Below are 18,409 nucleotides of genomic sequence, written 5' to 3'. Positions count from 1 at the left end.
GTCAGTGGGAAGAGACTTTCTGCTCGTTGACGGTGTTCACTTGTCCTTTCTCCACACACTTGGCCTACCTCTAAATTCAACTGCGAAGTTCACAATTGTTACTTCAGTTGCGCAGACGGCAAAATATTGCTTTCCACCATTGCTGGCGTCATCGCCTGTATATAATGTCTCAACATTAATAGTTATGTTCTTTAACTTGATGAACAAGCATTTTAAAAGTCTTGTCTGCTGCGGTTTACGTGGGAGACCATAGCGGGGTTTGACGAGCTGGATAAAACAACAGCTGATCACTTAGCAATCGTATATTTTTAGAATCTCGGTACCGGTTCAGAAGATGTTTTATTCAACTCCAACAGCTTTAAACTATTTTGAAAACCCGAACACGTTTTAATGCGTCAGGCTAAGCTCCCATGAGTTTACCTTCATAGACATTTAAAGATCGCGTCTCGCTCTATTACCATCACAAATTTAAACCATATAAATCGTATTCCACATTTGAAGGGGATATACCTGATTTGCTGTGCTTCCCAATCAGAACACATATGCTGGTCTAAAGTCAATATGAAACTTCGAGCTAGTATCCAGATCAGTTGATTTCATACTCTGTGCTTTGCTTAATATTAAATATTTTCCAGTGCTATACATTTCTTGCTGCATTATCAAAACTACATTAGACTAGTGGTGTAAATGGTGTTCTAGCATCTTTGGAATCTATGCACAGTGTACACAAGAATTACTGAACCTCCCGAAGTGAAACTTTCTTAACTCGAATGTTTTTGAGCCCTTCAAGAGCAGGTAGCGCTCGTCACAGCTTTTCACCATCAGCTGAAGACGACTGCCCTCTTCTGGAGAGTTATAGACATAACTTCAGTAGCGACGGATTTTAAAACTACCAATACTTAATCGTTTTACAGAGACCACAGCAACTCCTAACCTGAAAAGGACTTAAACGTTTTGAAATGTTGTAAGATGGTCTTTGTAAACTTATTTTTTTAACCATTTCAAAACTGTTGTTTATATCACAGGACTGCAAAATATGAATAAAGAAAAGATATAAATCTTGGGTATGAAAATTACTTTCAGCTGCTTTAAGGTTCTGTGGTATCAGCAACCTGAAATTCTTCCAAAACCTTCCAGGCCAGGATCACATCATACAGGTAACCTGGAACACAGATTCTTGCCGACTGTACTGAAGTGACTGGAAAAGACATGGATTGCAAAATTGCATGCAAAAAAAGCTGAGCAAGAAGGTTAATACACCCTGAAATGCCACATTGTATGATATTCTGTTCCTTAATCATGTACCAGACAGGCAGACTAAAAGTACACCTGCCTGAGGTGCAGGCTTATGCTCATGACAACACTAAACAGTTTAAAAACAAGGAAACCGAGACTCAAAAAGTATTTTAAAAATTTATTTACGAACATAATCTCTGAGGGACAAACAGCATTTCTCGCGCTCTCTGTACATGCAACTGTAGAAAATAACATTTTTATTTTATTTTTTTTCTTATTCTCAGTTAAGTTTTTTTTATTTTTTTGCAGGAAATCATACAGCTAGAGGTGACAGTACTGGAACTGTAGCAGCACTGACAACAGCATCAACAAACCCCATAGCTGCTCCAACAATATGTACACAATTAAACTACATTGTACAAAAAAATTACATTGTTACATCACCAACAGCGCACTGTCTCGTCGCTGTTTTGACCCCACATTCTACGCAAGTTTAGACTAGTACAAAGAGAAGGGTGCAAAACGTCCTGTGAGTTATTTACAGCTATATACAATGTCTCATTATGCATTACAAGAGGGAAATTTACACAGCAGAGACTTGACTCCAACATACCACAGGTGTCAGAAGATAATAAATATTTTTTCACCATTTAAAGAGTAGTTCTCCATGCTTTATTAATTTTTAAAACACAGCTACTTTCCGGTTTAGGTTAATACAAAAATGAACATATGCAAGGCTTGAAATTGTGATGCACATTTTGAATGTTCAGTATTATTTTATGTTAGACGTTTAAAGACCGAATTAACATTTTAGCAGTAGAGGTATGACATTGCAGATGAAACAGTAGTCACAAAAAACAGACTTTAGCTGACTGCTAAGTGCTTTTAATGGAGAGGAAGGTCAGTACCTGTTGTCGTGAAACATGACACTGTAATGATGATGCATTAATGGGCATGATCTATGGAGAAAAAAATACTAGCTGAAGCATTCTTTTCCATGAATAATGAAGAATGCATACCAATCTGAAAACCTAATTTGTCATGTAAATGCCATTGAATTTGCAAATGTCAGCAAACATTTCCTATATCCTAATTACACAAATTACATACTCTTGAGTAAAAAGAGTGTGACAGTCTATCTGGAAAATCTTATGTGAACCAAGTAGCCTGTTTTTTGGGGGGTCACTTGCTGGACTAGAAAAAGAATTAAGAACACTAATAGAATTCTACCAGCTGTAAGAGAAATAGTTTTTTTTAACGCTAACAAAAGACATTTTATAGTAGGTACATATCAATTTCCACCTCTTGAAAGCCCTACATTGAAAGGTGGTTTTCATTACAGTCAGAGAAATGGAAGCAACAGTTTCATACTGAAGTCTACACTTTCCTTGGTAAACAGTCTTTCAACATTCATCTTCACAATTTCAAGCCTTTATAGGAAAGAAATAAAGGCAGGGCTCAACTTTTGAATGACAAAATCGATGATTTATGTCTTGTAAACAACAGTAGGAAAGAGGAAAGTGACAGTATACATTCTGTTATAAGCAATGTGACAACATGCTACACGTGTTTATGCTTCATACCAGAATACAAGACTATATAGACATCAAATTTTAAATACCGTTTGAAAATGCACAGACATACAGAATTCATTCCAAACCATAAATTTTCTCTTGGTGCAGATGTCAGTTTTTGATTTAAATTAGCATCTTCAAATAACATTTGTGAAGTCTGAGTATTTGTGCATATATCCAATGGCCGAAATCAGAGATCTTACTCATGATCTGCTTGGAGTTGAGAATATGCTACAATTAAACTTTGTGTGGATGTGTGAATATATAATAAAGGTGCAAGACAGTTTTGATCAGCTCGCTGTCACCTAGATCAGCGTATTTGTATACTTACAAAAGACAACATAAAAATAGCATTCAAATAAATGTTAGTAGTGGAGAATAAAACAATACAATCATTTTGAAACAATGCATTTAGTATTTTCTGGGACCAAAGAAGAAATTTAATCAACTTAAAAGAAGATAACATTGAAGCACTGAAGTACAAATACTGACTTATTTTATGAAGATCCTATTATTTATACTATTGTAGGAATTCTATGCATCTGAGCTTTTGACTTTATTAGAATAAATTCTAAAATGAGAGCTACTTAAAACTGCTGCACCCTTATACACGCATGCATATATGCACACACAGACGCACCCAATTCTTACAGACCCACCAAATATAAAAAAGGGCACCGATTTACATTTTTCTGAAATTTGCAGGACAGTTCCAATGCTCTGCGTTATTGGCCCAATTATATATTTCAACCTGTTCAGAAAACTACACCTCCACTGATTACAAAAATACAGGCCTCAGAAACTGCAACAGACCAGATAGGTGGCTTATATTTTCATTTTCCCAGAAGTACCAGACAGGTAACGCACATAGCTCAGCCAGTGCGTGATCTTATGAGCTCAGGCGTGCGGAGAGTTCATATGGCTAAGAGTCATTCTGAACAAGCCAAGAACGATCCACCAAGACAGACAAAAACAGATTAAGACGATTGCCCTAAATGTAACAACCAAGATACTGAAAACCTTAATCACACCTATGGTAATTACGTGGACTGAAATAATGGACAAGCTTGTTTTCTCCACACTCCATTTTGCACCTTTTTCTGCATATGAATACTGTGTGTCTGTACTTACAAAACCAAATAAAAAGCATGTTGGGAATAGGCAAAAATGGGTTTTTGTCCTGACTGAGCCCCACAGTTAAACTATTTGAACAAGAGTACATGATACAAGCAGAATAACCGTTATAAACGCAAAGATAAAAACAAAAGAAACCATAACATTCACATAGACTTGACGATTATATATTCTCTTTATGGTTTAAAAACAGGTACAACAGCTTACTAAAAAAAAATGCAATGAACACTTACATATTAGTGTAAGGTGGACTGCCTTTCTTTCACCAACCTCTAATCCTTTTTCATTACTGCAATAAGGTTTTTGGTTGAAAATATACTTTTTGAGTATTTTGGGTCTAAAATGAATGGTTAAAAAGTCCAGCATTAGAGCAGTAATTCCAAATCAATGAGTGTTTATTTTAAAGTCTGTATGGCTCACAAAGATTTTTTAATAAAGCAAAATCTTGTACTTCTAAAAAAAGCCAAAACAGGTGATAAAGTTGAATAAAAAGGCCAAACCATGAAACAAACAGCTACTTTTTTTTGTAATGTGTGCGTGACACAAAAAACAGTTGTGTGTTGCTTTTCGATATCTGATGAAACCTGCATTTCGTCTTTAGAATGTCAATACCAAGGTAACCTACATGTTGTCTATACTGAAAATTCTTAGAATTAAAAAAAAAGTTTTGTTAGGGGCCTCCTCAGCATCTCAACCTGCAACGGCACTTAAGCAGGAGTCGAACTCGGGTTCGAATCTGTATGAGCTGTGTGCCATGGGGGTAGAGTTGATATAGACCCTAGAAGCTTGGTGCTCTGAGTAACGAAAGAGCCTCTCCAATAAATCAGCACCGCACCTCAGGTACAGGCCTGTGTTGTACAGTATGTGGCATGTTCAAAATGAGTGACTCAAAGGTAGGAAGGCCAGAGGAGCCAGCCTACACGTCAGAATCCTCCATTGACTTTGTCTGTCCGGTTTGTAGACAGGATATGAAAATCACAATTGGCTATTCCAAATGGATGTGACAAAGTAGTCTATTTTAAGAAAAGTTGTTATAAAGAAAAGCTATAACAACTGAAGTATGACAACTGTGGTTATTTTTTTGCATCCTCTAGTAGTGAAGTGATACTGAGGCCTACAAGACCAATAGACAGCAAATAGATCAATGGAAAGGTATTGTTAAAATTTTAAATTAAGGAAGAACAAATTAAGGCTGAAATATACTGAAAGATGGCTGAGTTGGGCGAGTTGTGGCATTTTTTGTAAGAATACAAACATTTGAAATGCCACTAATTTTGATTGTGTCAATCAAATGTTTTAAAATTACATATGTACTTATACCCATAACTGTTTTAGGTCTATATATTGTATCATAATAAGGACAAAACAGATTAAAGCTAGGGTTATGAAGAAATAACTTGACTGCTGGAAAAACGCCATGCAGGGTCTTCAGTATAAAACCAAATTAATATGAAGGGATGTTTAATATATTGAGTGCTCAGTGAAAGAGAGGCATTGACAATAATAAAAATTCAGGAATCTAAAAAAATCAGTATTATCCTTGGTTTTAGAAATTACAACCATACTTACATATAATTTATATATATAACCCCGTTGATTAATAGAACAAGCTCAAACCTGGATTTGCTTTCATAGTTATGATTAGGGGTCTACTAAACTCGCAGAGACTTATACTCATTGACTGGTTACAGCAATAATAGTAAATGTAGGAGGTAATTTCTTAATATTCTTGAGTAATACAATAGATGGAACAATCCAAAAGCTTAGAGAAAAGGTTTAGAAATTTAAGCCTTTACTAGATGCTACCTGTGCTACTGCTTTGAAATAGATTATCCATTGTTTTTCTTAAAATATGATGACAGCAGCAAAGTCTTCCATTAGTTCCACTGTTGCCTCTCCTCCGGCTACACTATTTTTGTCCTTTAAACATTGAACACAGTCTAACTTAAGGATTTGCTGGGGGTTGTTACATCGCCAGTAGACCTGTTTGAGACAATTCCAAAGCCAAATGCTACTGATTTTATGCTTCTCTGAACCAATGAAAAGTCACAACGGAAGATAAAGTATTTTACCACAATCTGCATGGAAACGTTCCGCTTATAATTGCTTCACACGAAGGATACATACTTAGCTTGATTGGATGGTATCACTTTACATCCTATACAATCATCTGTCCTTTCAACTTGACTGTTTTCCCTGCCTGTTGGCAGGCTCACTTTATAGGAGTTAACAATAGTTAAAACAGAGGCTCTCAAAGATCCACTGGGCAAAATCGCATTGTCAAGGGAATCAAATTTAAGAAGTAAATTTTGAAAGTTAGTTTCACTGGCCATGTGATTTCATCTCTGTGAAATTGCGAATTGAGTAGACCCCTAGTTATAAATGCCACGTACATATGCATAATAATTTATGGTGTTCTGAATTCTTAGTATTATGTAATGTCTACTACAATGTAGCAACAATAGTTTCTGAATTAGTTCTAGATTTGTAGCATGGTACCTTTATTTACACAATGTATGAGCAGATTAACAGCTGACTATAAAAGGCATTTTCTTGGTTTTGAAATATTTTGTCTTAGCAAAGCTTATTTTTATTATTTTTTACATTATCTCATAACCATTCTGCTACATCTGAAGAATATGATTGCAGTTGTTACAGTCTGATTATTGTTCAAAGAGTGCAGGGGTTTCTAACAAAGTAATTTTTTTATTCTTAACCACTTGTCTAATTGCTCACCTGCAATCTAATGAATGTGGGGTGTCTGTCTCAATTCTGTGCACGGGAGACTCTTTAAAATACTGAAAATGTGTACATATTTTGGCCCATGTTATAAGGGAAAAGTGCTGCCCAAAAGTGAACTGTACATACAAAGATAATTTTTATTTATTTCTTTTTACATTTAACTGAGAGTGATGTTACAGTACATAAGTTATTTACAACTGTGCAGTAATGTGTGGCAAAATAAATTATCTAGAAGGCAGCGAGAATACATTGGTTAACGTATATAAAAACTGTACAGAATTTACGGGATACATTTTTTTTCATTTTTTTCCTTTAAACTAATATTGGCTCTGTAGTGTTTCAAGTCACTTTCTCAGAAAGAGAAACAATGAAATGCCCAAGTAAAGAAATATAGACCAAAAAAGAGAATATACTCCATTAAAACTTTTTTCTCTGAATGCAGTCTTTTCCTCTTGAATTCCAACATTCTTCTTTGCCTTATGCAGATGTTTGCGGTGGACAGGTGTTGAATACTTAGTTGTGAAAGAAGTAGAGGCCGATTTAACCTGCATGCAAACTTGTGATCACCACTTCCTCATTTTCTCGTCAGATACAGCATCTGTGTCCACGAGATCTATTCTGTGAAGCTGAAGGTGTCAAGTATTGCTTCTAACCAGAGATTCATACATGTATACACACCTCTTAAAACTCCCCATGCGATTCTCTTTAATTTTCCAATTGGATTGCATGATACAGTCCGTGGATGTTTGCTGTTACTTCCAAAAATGTCACGGAGCAGCTGCAGTAGAGAGAGCAAGGGGAGATGCTGAGCACAGTCACTGAATGCTTCTATAGTAGCTCTGAAGGGCAGTATTAATAGGCTCTCCACTAATGTCTGTATGCATCCCACCCCTTTTTCCTCTTGCTCTGCTGGCTCCTCTGTTGCCGCCTTCTTTTCTCTGGCTCCGATCTGCATTTCTGCAAGTTGTTTTTTTTAGTTTTATTTTTTTGGGAACAAAAAAAAACAAAAAAATGAAAATCACATCCTCCCCTTTACAAAAAAAAAAATCATACGGAGAGGGCAGCTTAAAAGCATAGCCATCTGCTTTATCAAAATGAAAGCATCAAAACTTGTAGGGTAAAAGTGCAATTTGTGTTTTCCCGGTAAAAAGATGCTTCCTCCTTTTGTCCAAGGGATTCATTAGCAAGTTTATTTAACGTATTTTCAAGAAAGTATTCCTTTTCAAACTGGCTAGCCCTTACCATACGTTCTGTTTGTCTTTTACCAATTACAGTTTTGAGTATTCCTGTCATGCGGGCAACAGCACAAAGTCATCATTGACGTCGACCATTGGCACGTAAAATGAAGGGACCTCATTTACACAGAGAGATTTGTGTCCTGCAGGGTCCAGCTCCTGCACTTTGAGTTGCCACTCCATCCTCTGAACTGCATTGAGTGCAGCTGCTTCGTGCTGTTGTCTCATTAACAGGCAGGTCTAATTAAAAAAATAAATGCAAGTCAGTCAATGGAAATCAATGTCAAGGGAACAAAAAAAAAAATCAGTAGTCTACCCACTTGAGTGATCATGATCTTTGGTCCACACACGGGTCTTACTCAAGTTCAAGTTACAGAAAATAGGACTTAAGTTTATAAAGTGACACCACAAACGTTTTGACTTTGATGTTGGTTTAGGTTGCCTGCTCCGACAAGGCACCATGTCCTAAGCCACACATCTCCCTGAATCAAGACTCGGGTACAGTGCCATTTTTATATGCTGAATCTGCTTCTAAACTCTAAAAAGCCTAGATCTGGTGATTTTTCTTGCAAATAACATAGCTGTTTACAATATAAATACAGTGCTTTAGCAACATCATAACTTATATTATGACTGAATATAGGATTCTGTTGAGATGGGCCTTAAACTGAAAGACACTCATTTGTAAATTAAGCACTATTTTTTTCTAGAGTGAAAATCAGTGCTTAATACCCATGCACTGTAAATTTGTATCACTGACCAGCTGCTCACTTTAAAACCAAACTGGAAATTATTTTTTAAACAAATTAGTAACATTGTTTAGTTTCTCACAGTCAGATCATTAACAGGAACACTGAAGATCTGATCAGTACTGCACATTTACTGTGAGCTTGAACTACACGCCAAGTTCCATCTAAAAAAAGCTGAATTTAGCAATTAAAATCTTTTATTTTAATGGCTGAATAAGTTACCGGTTAACTATTTAAGCATGACATTTCTAGGCTAACAATCGCAGAAAACCAATCTTTCTCTGCAAAAATACAAATAATATTAAGACTGATCCCATAACAGAGACATTTCAAATGAAGCAGAAGCAGTGCAATACTTACCTTCATTCGGTCATATTTGTCATCTACATCTTGGATCCATGATATGAACTGTCGGGCGTTAAAGCGATCTCTCACAGACTTGTTTTCATCACCCTATTTGAAAACAAAAAAAATGTCTCTTCAGTTAGACTTCTATGAATCAGATTTTTACATGTTAGAATTTTAGAATTCTATCCATTAGAAACGCTCTGTAAAAACTGGAGTACACACCATGTAAAACATGTATTTAATAATGAGAAACTTTAGAGGCACCTGCAAGTATTTTGTATAACACTTAAAAAAAGCAATCTCAAACCACTTCACAATGCTTTAAATTACAAAATTGAAAAACTAAATAAAGAAAATCCCATTAAGATCACAAAAACCAATTAACATTTCAATCCAGATTTAAAAATACTTAATGCGGATGACTGTCTTAATTATTCTAGGATAGTGTAGCAGAGGTTTGGGGTACAGCACAGTGTAGAGAAACTACAGGAACACACAAATCAGAATCTGCAAAGTGAAAGTCACAGGTAAATACTGAGGAGTGAATTCAAAAAGCTTTGAATGTAAACAAGAGGATTTTAAAATTAAGTTGACACTTGTTTCAATCTGACAAGTAATTCATTACTTGTACATGAACTATTTAGGATTCTAGATTCTGAATATATAACTTAAGCATAGTTTTTGAGGCAGCTGCAAGTATCAAGTTATAAAAACAATGATAATTAAAATGCTTGAAAACTCCAAACCAGTTTTTCCACAACAGACTAGAGCATATGTTAATTTATGCATGTATCACATCTCAATGCTATTTGTTATGTGAGAAGAGATATCGTCTTAGGCAATCATGATACTTAATATCTTGCCTAAGATTACAATTATTCATTATCTGCCCTCTACCAACACTCACCTGAGTCTCTGAAGGCATATTATAGACCTCAGAATCCAGAAGCATGGTGCAGGCACTGAAGGGCACAGCCTGGTTCGCTATCGTTCTTGCTGCTCTGCAGTGAACTCTGAGGACTTCCTGCTCGCATGAAACTATCAGCTTTTCCTGTAAAACACAGGGGAAAGGAGATTTCCCATTGATGTAACTCTTCAACCAGTTGCTTAACACAGAGGTAGTACCCATGGGGCGGAAAATTGCCAATGTAGTTCCTGTCCACAAGAAGAGTGACAAAACTGCACAAGGAAATTATACAGGCTTGACTTTTATTACATAAAATGTTCTTGGAACAATTATGAGAAAAACTAAATAGGGATCAGATACAATGAAAAAGTCCAAATTTGACATGTTTGGGCTTGTCCAACCTACCTGACCAAGTTCTTTGAACAAACAACAGTACTAATAGAAAAGGTAGAATAGAAAGGCTATTAATAAAGTACATATGTACTTTTTTGGGACAAAGTACATATTTAAACATACTAGAGGTGGTCCAATTAGGGAATTTGATCATGAAACTAGAAAACTGAAAACAGTACAGATGCATATGAATGTGCAGACTAGGTTGACAATTAGTGGAGTACCACGGGTATCTGTACTGGCACCACTGCTCTTTCTAATTTATACCAATGATCTAGATCCTGGAATAGTTATTAAACCAAAATAACCAGATTACCAAACACTGTAGAAGCAGAACATAAAATTAAAAAAGCAGCGAAGAAGAGCTTACCCTCTCTATGCTGTGTTGAAGCCTCAGTTTACCTCGGACAGCCTCCTGCTGCCTGAACAGCTCTTTCAGAGGTTCCGACAAAGAAGGAGGAGGAGCAATCTGTAGAAACAAAAATGATGAACCCTACAGCTCTTTAATAAGCTATTCCATTTAAAACATTTAAAAACTTTGTTGAAACATGAAATGGGAAGAATAGTTCTCAACTACCATTTGTAATTTTACCTGGGAAAAGTGAGCAACATTTTCATCTATTTCAGGATGGCAGGGGAGCCGGAGCCTATCCCAGCAAGCAATGGGCACAAGGTGGGAAATACCCTAGACGCCAGACCATTACACAGACACAAACGCTCACAATCAAACCAGGACCAACCTTCTCAAAAGCCAATTAACCTACCAGCATGTCTTTGGACAGTGGAAGGAAACCAGAGTACCTGGTGAAAAACCCCACAAACACAGGAAGAACATACAGACCTCAAACACTTAGCCCAATTGAACTTGGTGCCAGCAATGCTAACCACAGCACCACCATAATTAATTATAAGTCAATCAATTTGCAGAACAATTCAAAATAAAGGAAAAAAAAACAGTACCACAGGAATGTGGAGCTTGCTGAGGGGCTTGCCATCCAGCAGGTAAGAACCGGTGTAGGTGACATATTCAGCATAGCACTGAGGTGCCTGCGGTGTGATGTAACACAATATTTTCCTCTTCTCCTCAATCTTTTTCCGGATCTGCAGGTACTCAAAGTAGGGGTTTGAGCGGTCACTGTGGTAAGGTTCAATGTCATCTAACTTGATGGCATTAACAATGACTGCTAGTGTCTGTTGAATCATTTCCCGTGTCTGCTGCATGGTGGTGTTGACCAGCTGTGTCTGCACCTGCTGCTGATTTGACTTGGGAAACTTTCTTTTGCGCGGATGCTGTGCCTGAGCATCGTCCTCCTCTGCAGGCCTGCCTTTGCTCTTGCTGACCACAGCAGGAGTGGTAACACCAGCACTGGAAGTCGTGGTGGTAATGGACTCCTTTTCCTTATCTGCGGGAGCAGTGGTAGTGATGGTGTTGTGAAGAGGAGCAGATGATACAGTAGTTGCATTATTCTGCTTATTCTGGTTGGCCAACATCTGAGCACGGTTCCTGGTGATTCTCTGGGGAATCTCCTCCACCTTTGTTGGCCTGGGAGCCTCCACAGGGGTTGTGGTAACAGCAGGCTTGGGTGGTGTCTCATGGGCTTCTGAAACCTGCAACATACTTGGCTGTGTAACCCCCGATCGCACTGGCACACAATGAACAGGATTAGACTGAACGCCTGTACTGACAGGAGCCTGGGTATTATTTGCCTGATCCATGGAAGCTTCAGTGTCATATCTCGGAGCATTACCAACAGGTAAGGACTCATCTGCCACTGAATCCTGTATCTCATTCTCATGATTGTTGTCTGCATCAGCTTGCTCACTCTGCGAGATGGAAAACTGCAGATTTCCATCGGTTTCATCATTCTCTTTCAAAGTTGGCATCTCTTCTGGAACACCAATACCGATTGCGTCGTTCTCTGGAACCTTCTGTGTTTCAGATTCCTGTTCCTGCTCTGACTTATGGTCTTCAGAAATGGTGAACACATGAGGTGCTGATTCAATCAGAGGCACAACAGCTAGAGAGGAAGGGGTTTCATCTTTATGGACTGGTAAATCTGCCTCCATAACATCAGAGTCATCCTTTACCTCAGCAGTCAGTGATGCAGTTTGAGCCAGAGGAGTTTTGAAATCTGGCAATTCTGGATCTGCTATATCAGGATCCTGGATTTCCTTATCTTGAAAAGGCAATTCTGGGAGAGAAAAAGGACCCAAATCTAAGTCATCTACTGTGCTAGAGAAAGGGTCTGCCCATGGCACTACTGGGTCATGGCTTGGAGGAGGGGCCATGCTGCTCTCAGCCATATATCCACTTTCTAAATTAGACAGGGTATCTTGTCGGTTCTCCGTTGTTAAGCAAGGAGTGTCTGGAATCAACTCACTGCGTTCAGGGAGGGGCTTGCAATCCGTGAAAAATGATTCCAGTCTGGAAGTGGAGGTCATAAGGTTAGATTCAGGCTCAACAGATGCTATAATGGGCTTTGACTGACTGGGTGTTTCATCCACACTGTCTTTGTGTCCTTCAAAGTCAGGCTCTGAAATAGGCACAGGAAAAGGCGTGGGGGACACAGGGTAGGGTGGTGTTGCTGAAGTATGGCAGCTGAGTGATGTGGGAAGGTGCTGCAAGTTTTCTTCAGCAAGTGTGAAGGAGGTGACCTTAGTGGAAGATGACAGATCCGCAATAGTCCTCTGAGGAGATTTCAAAAGCATCTCAGAATTTACACTCCAGCTGACCGTGTGTTCTGATGTGTTTTCCACCAGGCTCACTGGAGGCAGAGAAGGAAGCACCACTTCTGGATCACATCTTTCTGGAGATTCTGTCCAGTCCTTTTTGACAGTTTCTGAAACACAAGCCACAAAGGAGCTATCATCACCTGTGGTTTCTGCCTCCTCTGGTTCATGCTCTTCACCCTCATCTGCCCCTTCCTGCTCCACGTCTTGATCTTCTGCTTCTGGTGGCAGGAAATCACTGCCATCTGATGGTTCTGATGGAACATGACTGGGCTCACTTGGGGGCAACAGTGGTAGTGGCTGGTGTGGCTCTGAGGGCTCTTCTATATCTAGAGGGGGAAGAGCTGCAGGGGCAGGAGTAGGAGGGGCAGCAATGTCTACACAAGGTTCCTGAGGCTCAGGCCTATGCAATGGACTTGAAGGCTTGCTTAGGAAGTTGTTATATACACTGCATTCTTGGAGGTTTTCCATGTTGTCTGTGGTAGTAATAGCAGTGGATGCACTTTCTAAAGATGGCTGAGCTGGTTCAAGTCTTGGTGAGGGCATTCCAACATTAGGTGAACAGCAATGAGGAGACAGGCAATCAAGCCTTTCCACTGATACAGGTTTTTCTTCTGGGATATGTGGGACAGAGGAATCAATCTCAGAGGTGACTGGCACACTCTGTTGCCGGAGGAACTTATCAGAATCGATTTTAAATTCTTCTTCAGAAGCTCTTCTGACATCAACTGATGCTGATCGGTAGAGACTAGACATTGGAAGGCTCTTTGTGGGAGTTAAACAAGGATTCTCCTGGAAGCTGTTTGGTGCATTGGCATACCTGTCAAAGAAAGATGGAGAGCAAGCATTCATAGACATGGTCATAGCAGATGAGTTCTGAGAGTCTATACCATCGAACATGAGGTCAGGATAATCCTCTGCACTACACGATGGAGTACGAGGAGTCTGCATTAGTTCCTCATAACTTGGGCAGGATATAACTGATGTTGGAGTTGGAACACCAGTTGGCCGGTTTTGATCTGGTCTTGGAGAAGCAGGTAGGTTCTCCTTAATTTGATGACCTGCCAACCAATCTTTTGAATTCTGGCCATCAATAGGTTGCGACTTCCTGTCAGGGGACATCATTTGAGCTGCAAGTCCTATCTCTTTGGGTTTCTTTTCTTTTAGTGCAGACTCTAAAGAATTTGATTTCTTTGATGTCAAGTCAAGGCTCCTTTTACGAAGGTCATCGCTGGATTTTGCTTTGTCTTTAAGTTTGGGATCCCCAGACCTGTGTCTCAATTTATCCATCTGCTTCATTCTTTCTTTATGTCTTTTATGGCGCTCCTCAATTTCCTGGTCCTTTTGACTCAACATTTTTCCAAAACTAGTCAACCTGAGATCACCATCAACTAGCAGCTTTTCCCTTGGACGGCATTCTTTACGAGATGCATCTTTGGACTGAATGGTCCTGTCATTCTCATCTTTTAACTTGGTCTTTACATACTCGGTACGACTGTCTTTGTCTGTGTTGTCTTTACTTCTATCCTTGAATTTTGCTTCAAATTTAGGAGTCTCTTCTTTAGACTTGTCTTTTAAAATGGTCACTTGGGGACTCTCTTTCAACGTGACTTCTTTTGAATGTTTGAAAGATCCAAAATTGTCTGTGTACTTGTGTTTTTCATCTTTAATTTTTTCTTTATGTTTGTCCTTCTTCTTCTTGTCCTTGTCTTTAACTTTTTCGCTAGTGACAACACTGCTGGCTTTATCTTTTTCAGCCTTTTTAGACATCTCTTTCTCAAACTCAAGGGTCTTGTCTATATCATCCTCTCCATCAGGCTTTGCTCCATAAGGAAAAGTGTAAGGATCAGCCTCTAAAGGCATTGGCTCTTTTTCAAAGGGCAAGCTTTCCCTTCGACCATACATTTCCTTGATCTCTTCTGACTTGTCCCTCTTATCTGCCTTATCCTTCTTAACTTTGTCTTTTTCCTTATCGTGGCTCTTCTTGGAAGAAGAGGAGGAGGAATGTCTGTGTCTCTCCTTTTCCCTGAACTTGTCCTGAGGGTAGGATATGGAGAGCGAGTCTCTTCTTTCCTCAGAGATGTCAGGCAGACTCACACTGGAGGAATCATAGAAGCTGCTGAGTGGCGGCTCATGGCCCCTGTCTGTAAAACTGTCTGATGAGATTTCGCTGATTTTGTCATTGGAATCATCTTTGTAATCGATCAACGCTTCCTCTTCAAGCTTTTCCAAGAGGGACTTCTCAGTTTCACCGTTTCCCTTGGACAGCTTCCTGTCCTTTAGGTGGTCTTTTTCTGGCTTGTCTTTGTACTTGCCCTTTGGCTTCTCCTCACTTGAATGCCTCTTGTCTGGGAGCTTCTGTTTGTTTTTCTTCTCCTGGTTTGAGTCTACCGATACCCGCTCCTTGCGTTCCTTATGCTTACCATCTCCAGAGTCCTTCTCTTTTTTATCTTTGTGTTTTTCCACAGAGGTTTTCTTATCTCTTCCACTGTCAAACAAGGATTTGTCTTTCTTTTTGTCTTTTGATTCCTTTTCCTTCTGTTTATCTGTGGAGTGCTGTTTTCCATCAGCAGAGTATTTTCTGTGTTTTTCTGTTTGGAAAAGCTCCACCTCATCTCTATCTGGAGTTTCAGACACTCTCATGGAATCACTAAATTTAACACCTCCCCCATTGTATTCCTCCTCTTCGTCCTCACTCTCATCGGTAAAGATGTCAGCAATTTTATACCAGGTCTTATCTCTACCCTTATCCGATTTTTTCTCTTCCTTTTTAGACTCCAAGAAGTCCTTATCCCTGTCACTATGTTTTTCCTTCTTGTCTTTGCTTTGGTCTGAGGATATTTTCCTCTCCTTGTCTTTTGTGTGGGAGTCCTTGTGTTTTTCTTTAGTCCCCTCTTTTTTCTCTCTGGAACTTCGGTCTGCATCTTTCTCTTTGGGAAGTTTCTCGGTGGGAAATTTTTCACTTTTCTCTTTCTCTGGCTCCATGAAGCTTCTTTCCTTCTCTTTAGGCTTGTCCTTGTGTTTGTCAGCTTTTGATTTTTCCCTTTTCTCCTTTTCCACACCCTCCCCCTTCTTCTCTTTGTCCTTTCCAGAGTGGTGCCTCTCCCTGGTCTCACCAAGCTTACCAGCACTCTCATTTTCAGATTTTTCTTTGAAGAAGGCTTCATTCCCATACTCTTCTCTTATGGAATCATCTTGCTTTGTTTTGGAATCTTTTCTTTCTTTTACAAACTCATAGGATTCTTTTTTCTCTCTACTGAGCTCAATTGAATCCTTTTCTTTTTTCTCTTTGATACTCTCTGCAGATTCCTTCCTCTTTCTCTCCTTTTCTGATGGGTAGCTGGAGATCACCTTTTGTTTATCTGCTAAATCTTTTTTCTTTTCCCCACTTTTTTCAGGAATGTCCTTTTCTTTCTTTTTGGATGTTGTCTCTTTGTCATTCCGTTTTTCACTGTGTTCCTTCTTTTCTCTGACTTTATTTTCCTTCTTTCGATCTCGACTCTCTTCTTTTACGGTCTCAACAATCAGTTTGACAGAGTTGTTAGCTTTGTATTCTTTGTAGTCCTTTACAGGATTGTCCCAGCTATCATCTCCATAAAGCGAAGAGTCAGATGAATAATCTGAATTCCATCTTTCATGTGGGTCATCTGATGCACTCAGTTTGGTGTCCTCAAGTTCTAAAAAGCGATTCTTGATGTCAAATTCTTCATAGTCCTGCTCTTCCTTGGACACTTTTTCCTTTTTCGACTTTTCCTTCTCATCCTTGGTGGTTTTCTCTTTTTCTGATTTGAGATACTTCTCTTCTTTTTGCTCATTCTTTTTATCAGTCTTGGAGGATTTATCTTTAGACCTTTTCTTTTTATCATCTTTGTGAGTCTTTTGTTTCTCTTCTTTTGGCTTTTCCCTGTCCTTTGCATTTCTTTCTTTGTCTGCCTTGAACGTTTTGTCCCTCTCTTCCTTACCGACTTTCTCCTTTGTGGATTCTTTTGCCTTCTTAGAAGATTTTTCCTCTTTAGAAACTTTAGCAGAGGTCCAATCTTTGTCTTCAGACTTACCCTTGGATAATCGGTCTTCCTTTTTAAAATGTTCTTTGTCATGTCTGGAAATTTTGACTTTGTTTTCTGCAGGAGTCTCTGTCTCTACTATCAATGATTTTTGCCCAGTGTCATCAAAATCAAAGGTAAAGCTCTTGACAAACTTTTCGTTCATGTCCTGATTAAGCACCAGGCTCGGAGCCTTTTCTTTCTCCTTGTTTTTGTGTTTGTGTTTTACTTTATGCTTTTTTAACACTTTGCCATCCTTGTCCATTTTGGAGACAGATCCATCAGTGTTGGAGTTCTTGTAAAAATCTGTGGAGCTCTTTTTCTCAGATGTGTTAGTATGGGCATTATTCTTCTTTTTGCTCTCCTGCTGTTTCTTCTTCATTTGCTTTACTGACTCTAAGCTTGAATCTTCCGAAGAATAATCAGTCTCACTGGATAACCCAGATCTGTCCGAGAGGGAGCTTACATCAGACCAAACTGGGGAGGAGATAGTCTTCCAGCCATCTGTCCTCCACTGCTTTGGGTGCTGCTCCGCTAAGGACGTGAGTTTCTGGGAGGCCAAGCTCCCATGAGAGGAGGAAGAAGAAGAGGCAGATAGTGAGCTGAAAACAGATGCCTCTTTAAGGCTCAAGGCAGAAGAGTCCTTGACACAGCTTGAGCTCTGAACTGAGCCCTTATCATCCTCGCTTTCCATGTCCTCACTCTCTGACTCAGATGTGCAGAATTTGTCATTTAGTTTGCCGAACCGCACCTCCTTGCTGGTGTTATTTTTTGTCTCCTTCTTTCTCTTCTTTTTTACTTTACTTTTTTCTTTCTGTTGCTTGGAGGTCATGGCTGCAGATTCCCTGCCCTTGGTGCTGGCAGGTGGTGGAGGCTGCCTTGTTGTGGGCGTTGGGGAAAAACACAAGGTTTGCTCATCCTCATCTGAGCTGTTTGTGTCAGAGAGGATCCGCCGTGCAGTCTTCTTTGGTGTGAGCGAGTTGCTTTTGGAATAGGTTTTGACCTCTTTAGTGATGGAAATGAAGCTGTTAGCTTTGCTCAGTGTGTCCTTGCGGAAATCCTTCTTGAGTAGATGCTTGTCGTCGACTGGGGGAACTCTCTCCTCCTCGTCATCTTCGTCAAACTCATACTCATCCTTCACAGGTGTGGGCGTAGGTTTAGGCTGGTCAAGGTTCTTCCCTTTCAGCTTCAGGCCCTTTTCAAACTCCGAGTCTGTATTATTGCCATCAACAGAACTGGACGGCGCAAACGATGGAGCATCCTCCTCTTCTGAAGATTCTGTTAAGACACATGAAGAAAATGTTTTGGTGATATTATT

The 18,409-nt window shown here is 39.2% G+C and overlaps 1 protein-coding gene across 2 annotated transcripts in view; it reads right to left on the bottom strand.

Moving 5' to 3' along the window:
• Positions 1-1,399: 1,399 nt before the first annotated feature.
• ankrd11 (ankyrin repeat domain 11) overlaps positions 1,400-18,409 on the bottom strand; it is a 111,786-nt gene continuing 94,776 nt past the window's right edge. For both annotated transcript variants that reach the window (XM_088614401.1, XM_088614402.1), the window contains 5 exons: positions 11,279-18,369; positions 10,689-10,787; positions 9,926-10,069; positions 9,031-9,123; positions 1,400-8,161 (listed from right to left, as the gene is read on the bottom strand). In XM_088614401.1, the coding sequence (XP_088470527.1) occupies positions 7,976-8,161; positions 9,031-9,123; positions 9,926-10,069; positions 10,689-10,787; positions 11,279-18,369 (7,613 nt within the window). In that variant the 3' untranslated portion in view covers positions 1,400-7,975. The remainder of the gene's footprint in view (positions 8,162-9,030; positions 9,124-9,925; positions 10,070-10,688; positions 10,788-11,278; positions 18,370-18,409) is intronic.

This window comes from Lepisosteus platostomus, chromosome 20 (assembly GCF_059453375.1).
Source record: "Lepisosteus platostomus isolate fLepPlt1 chromosome 20, fLepPlt1.hap1, whole genome shotgun sequence".
In the NCBI taxonomy this organism is placed as follows: Eukaryota; Metazoa; Chordata; class Actinopteri; order Semionotiformes; family Lepisosteidae; genus Lepisosteus; species Lepisosteus platostomus.
This window is presented reverse-complemented; position numbering and strand designations above follow the sequence as displayed.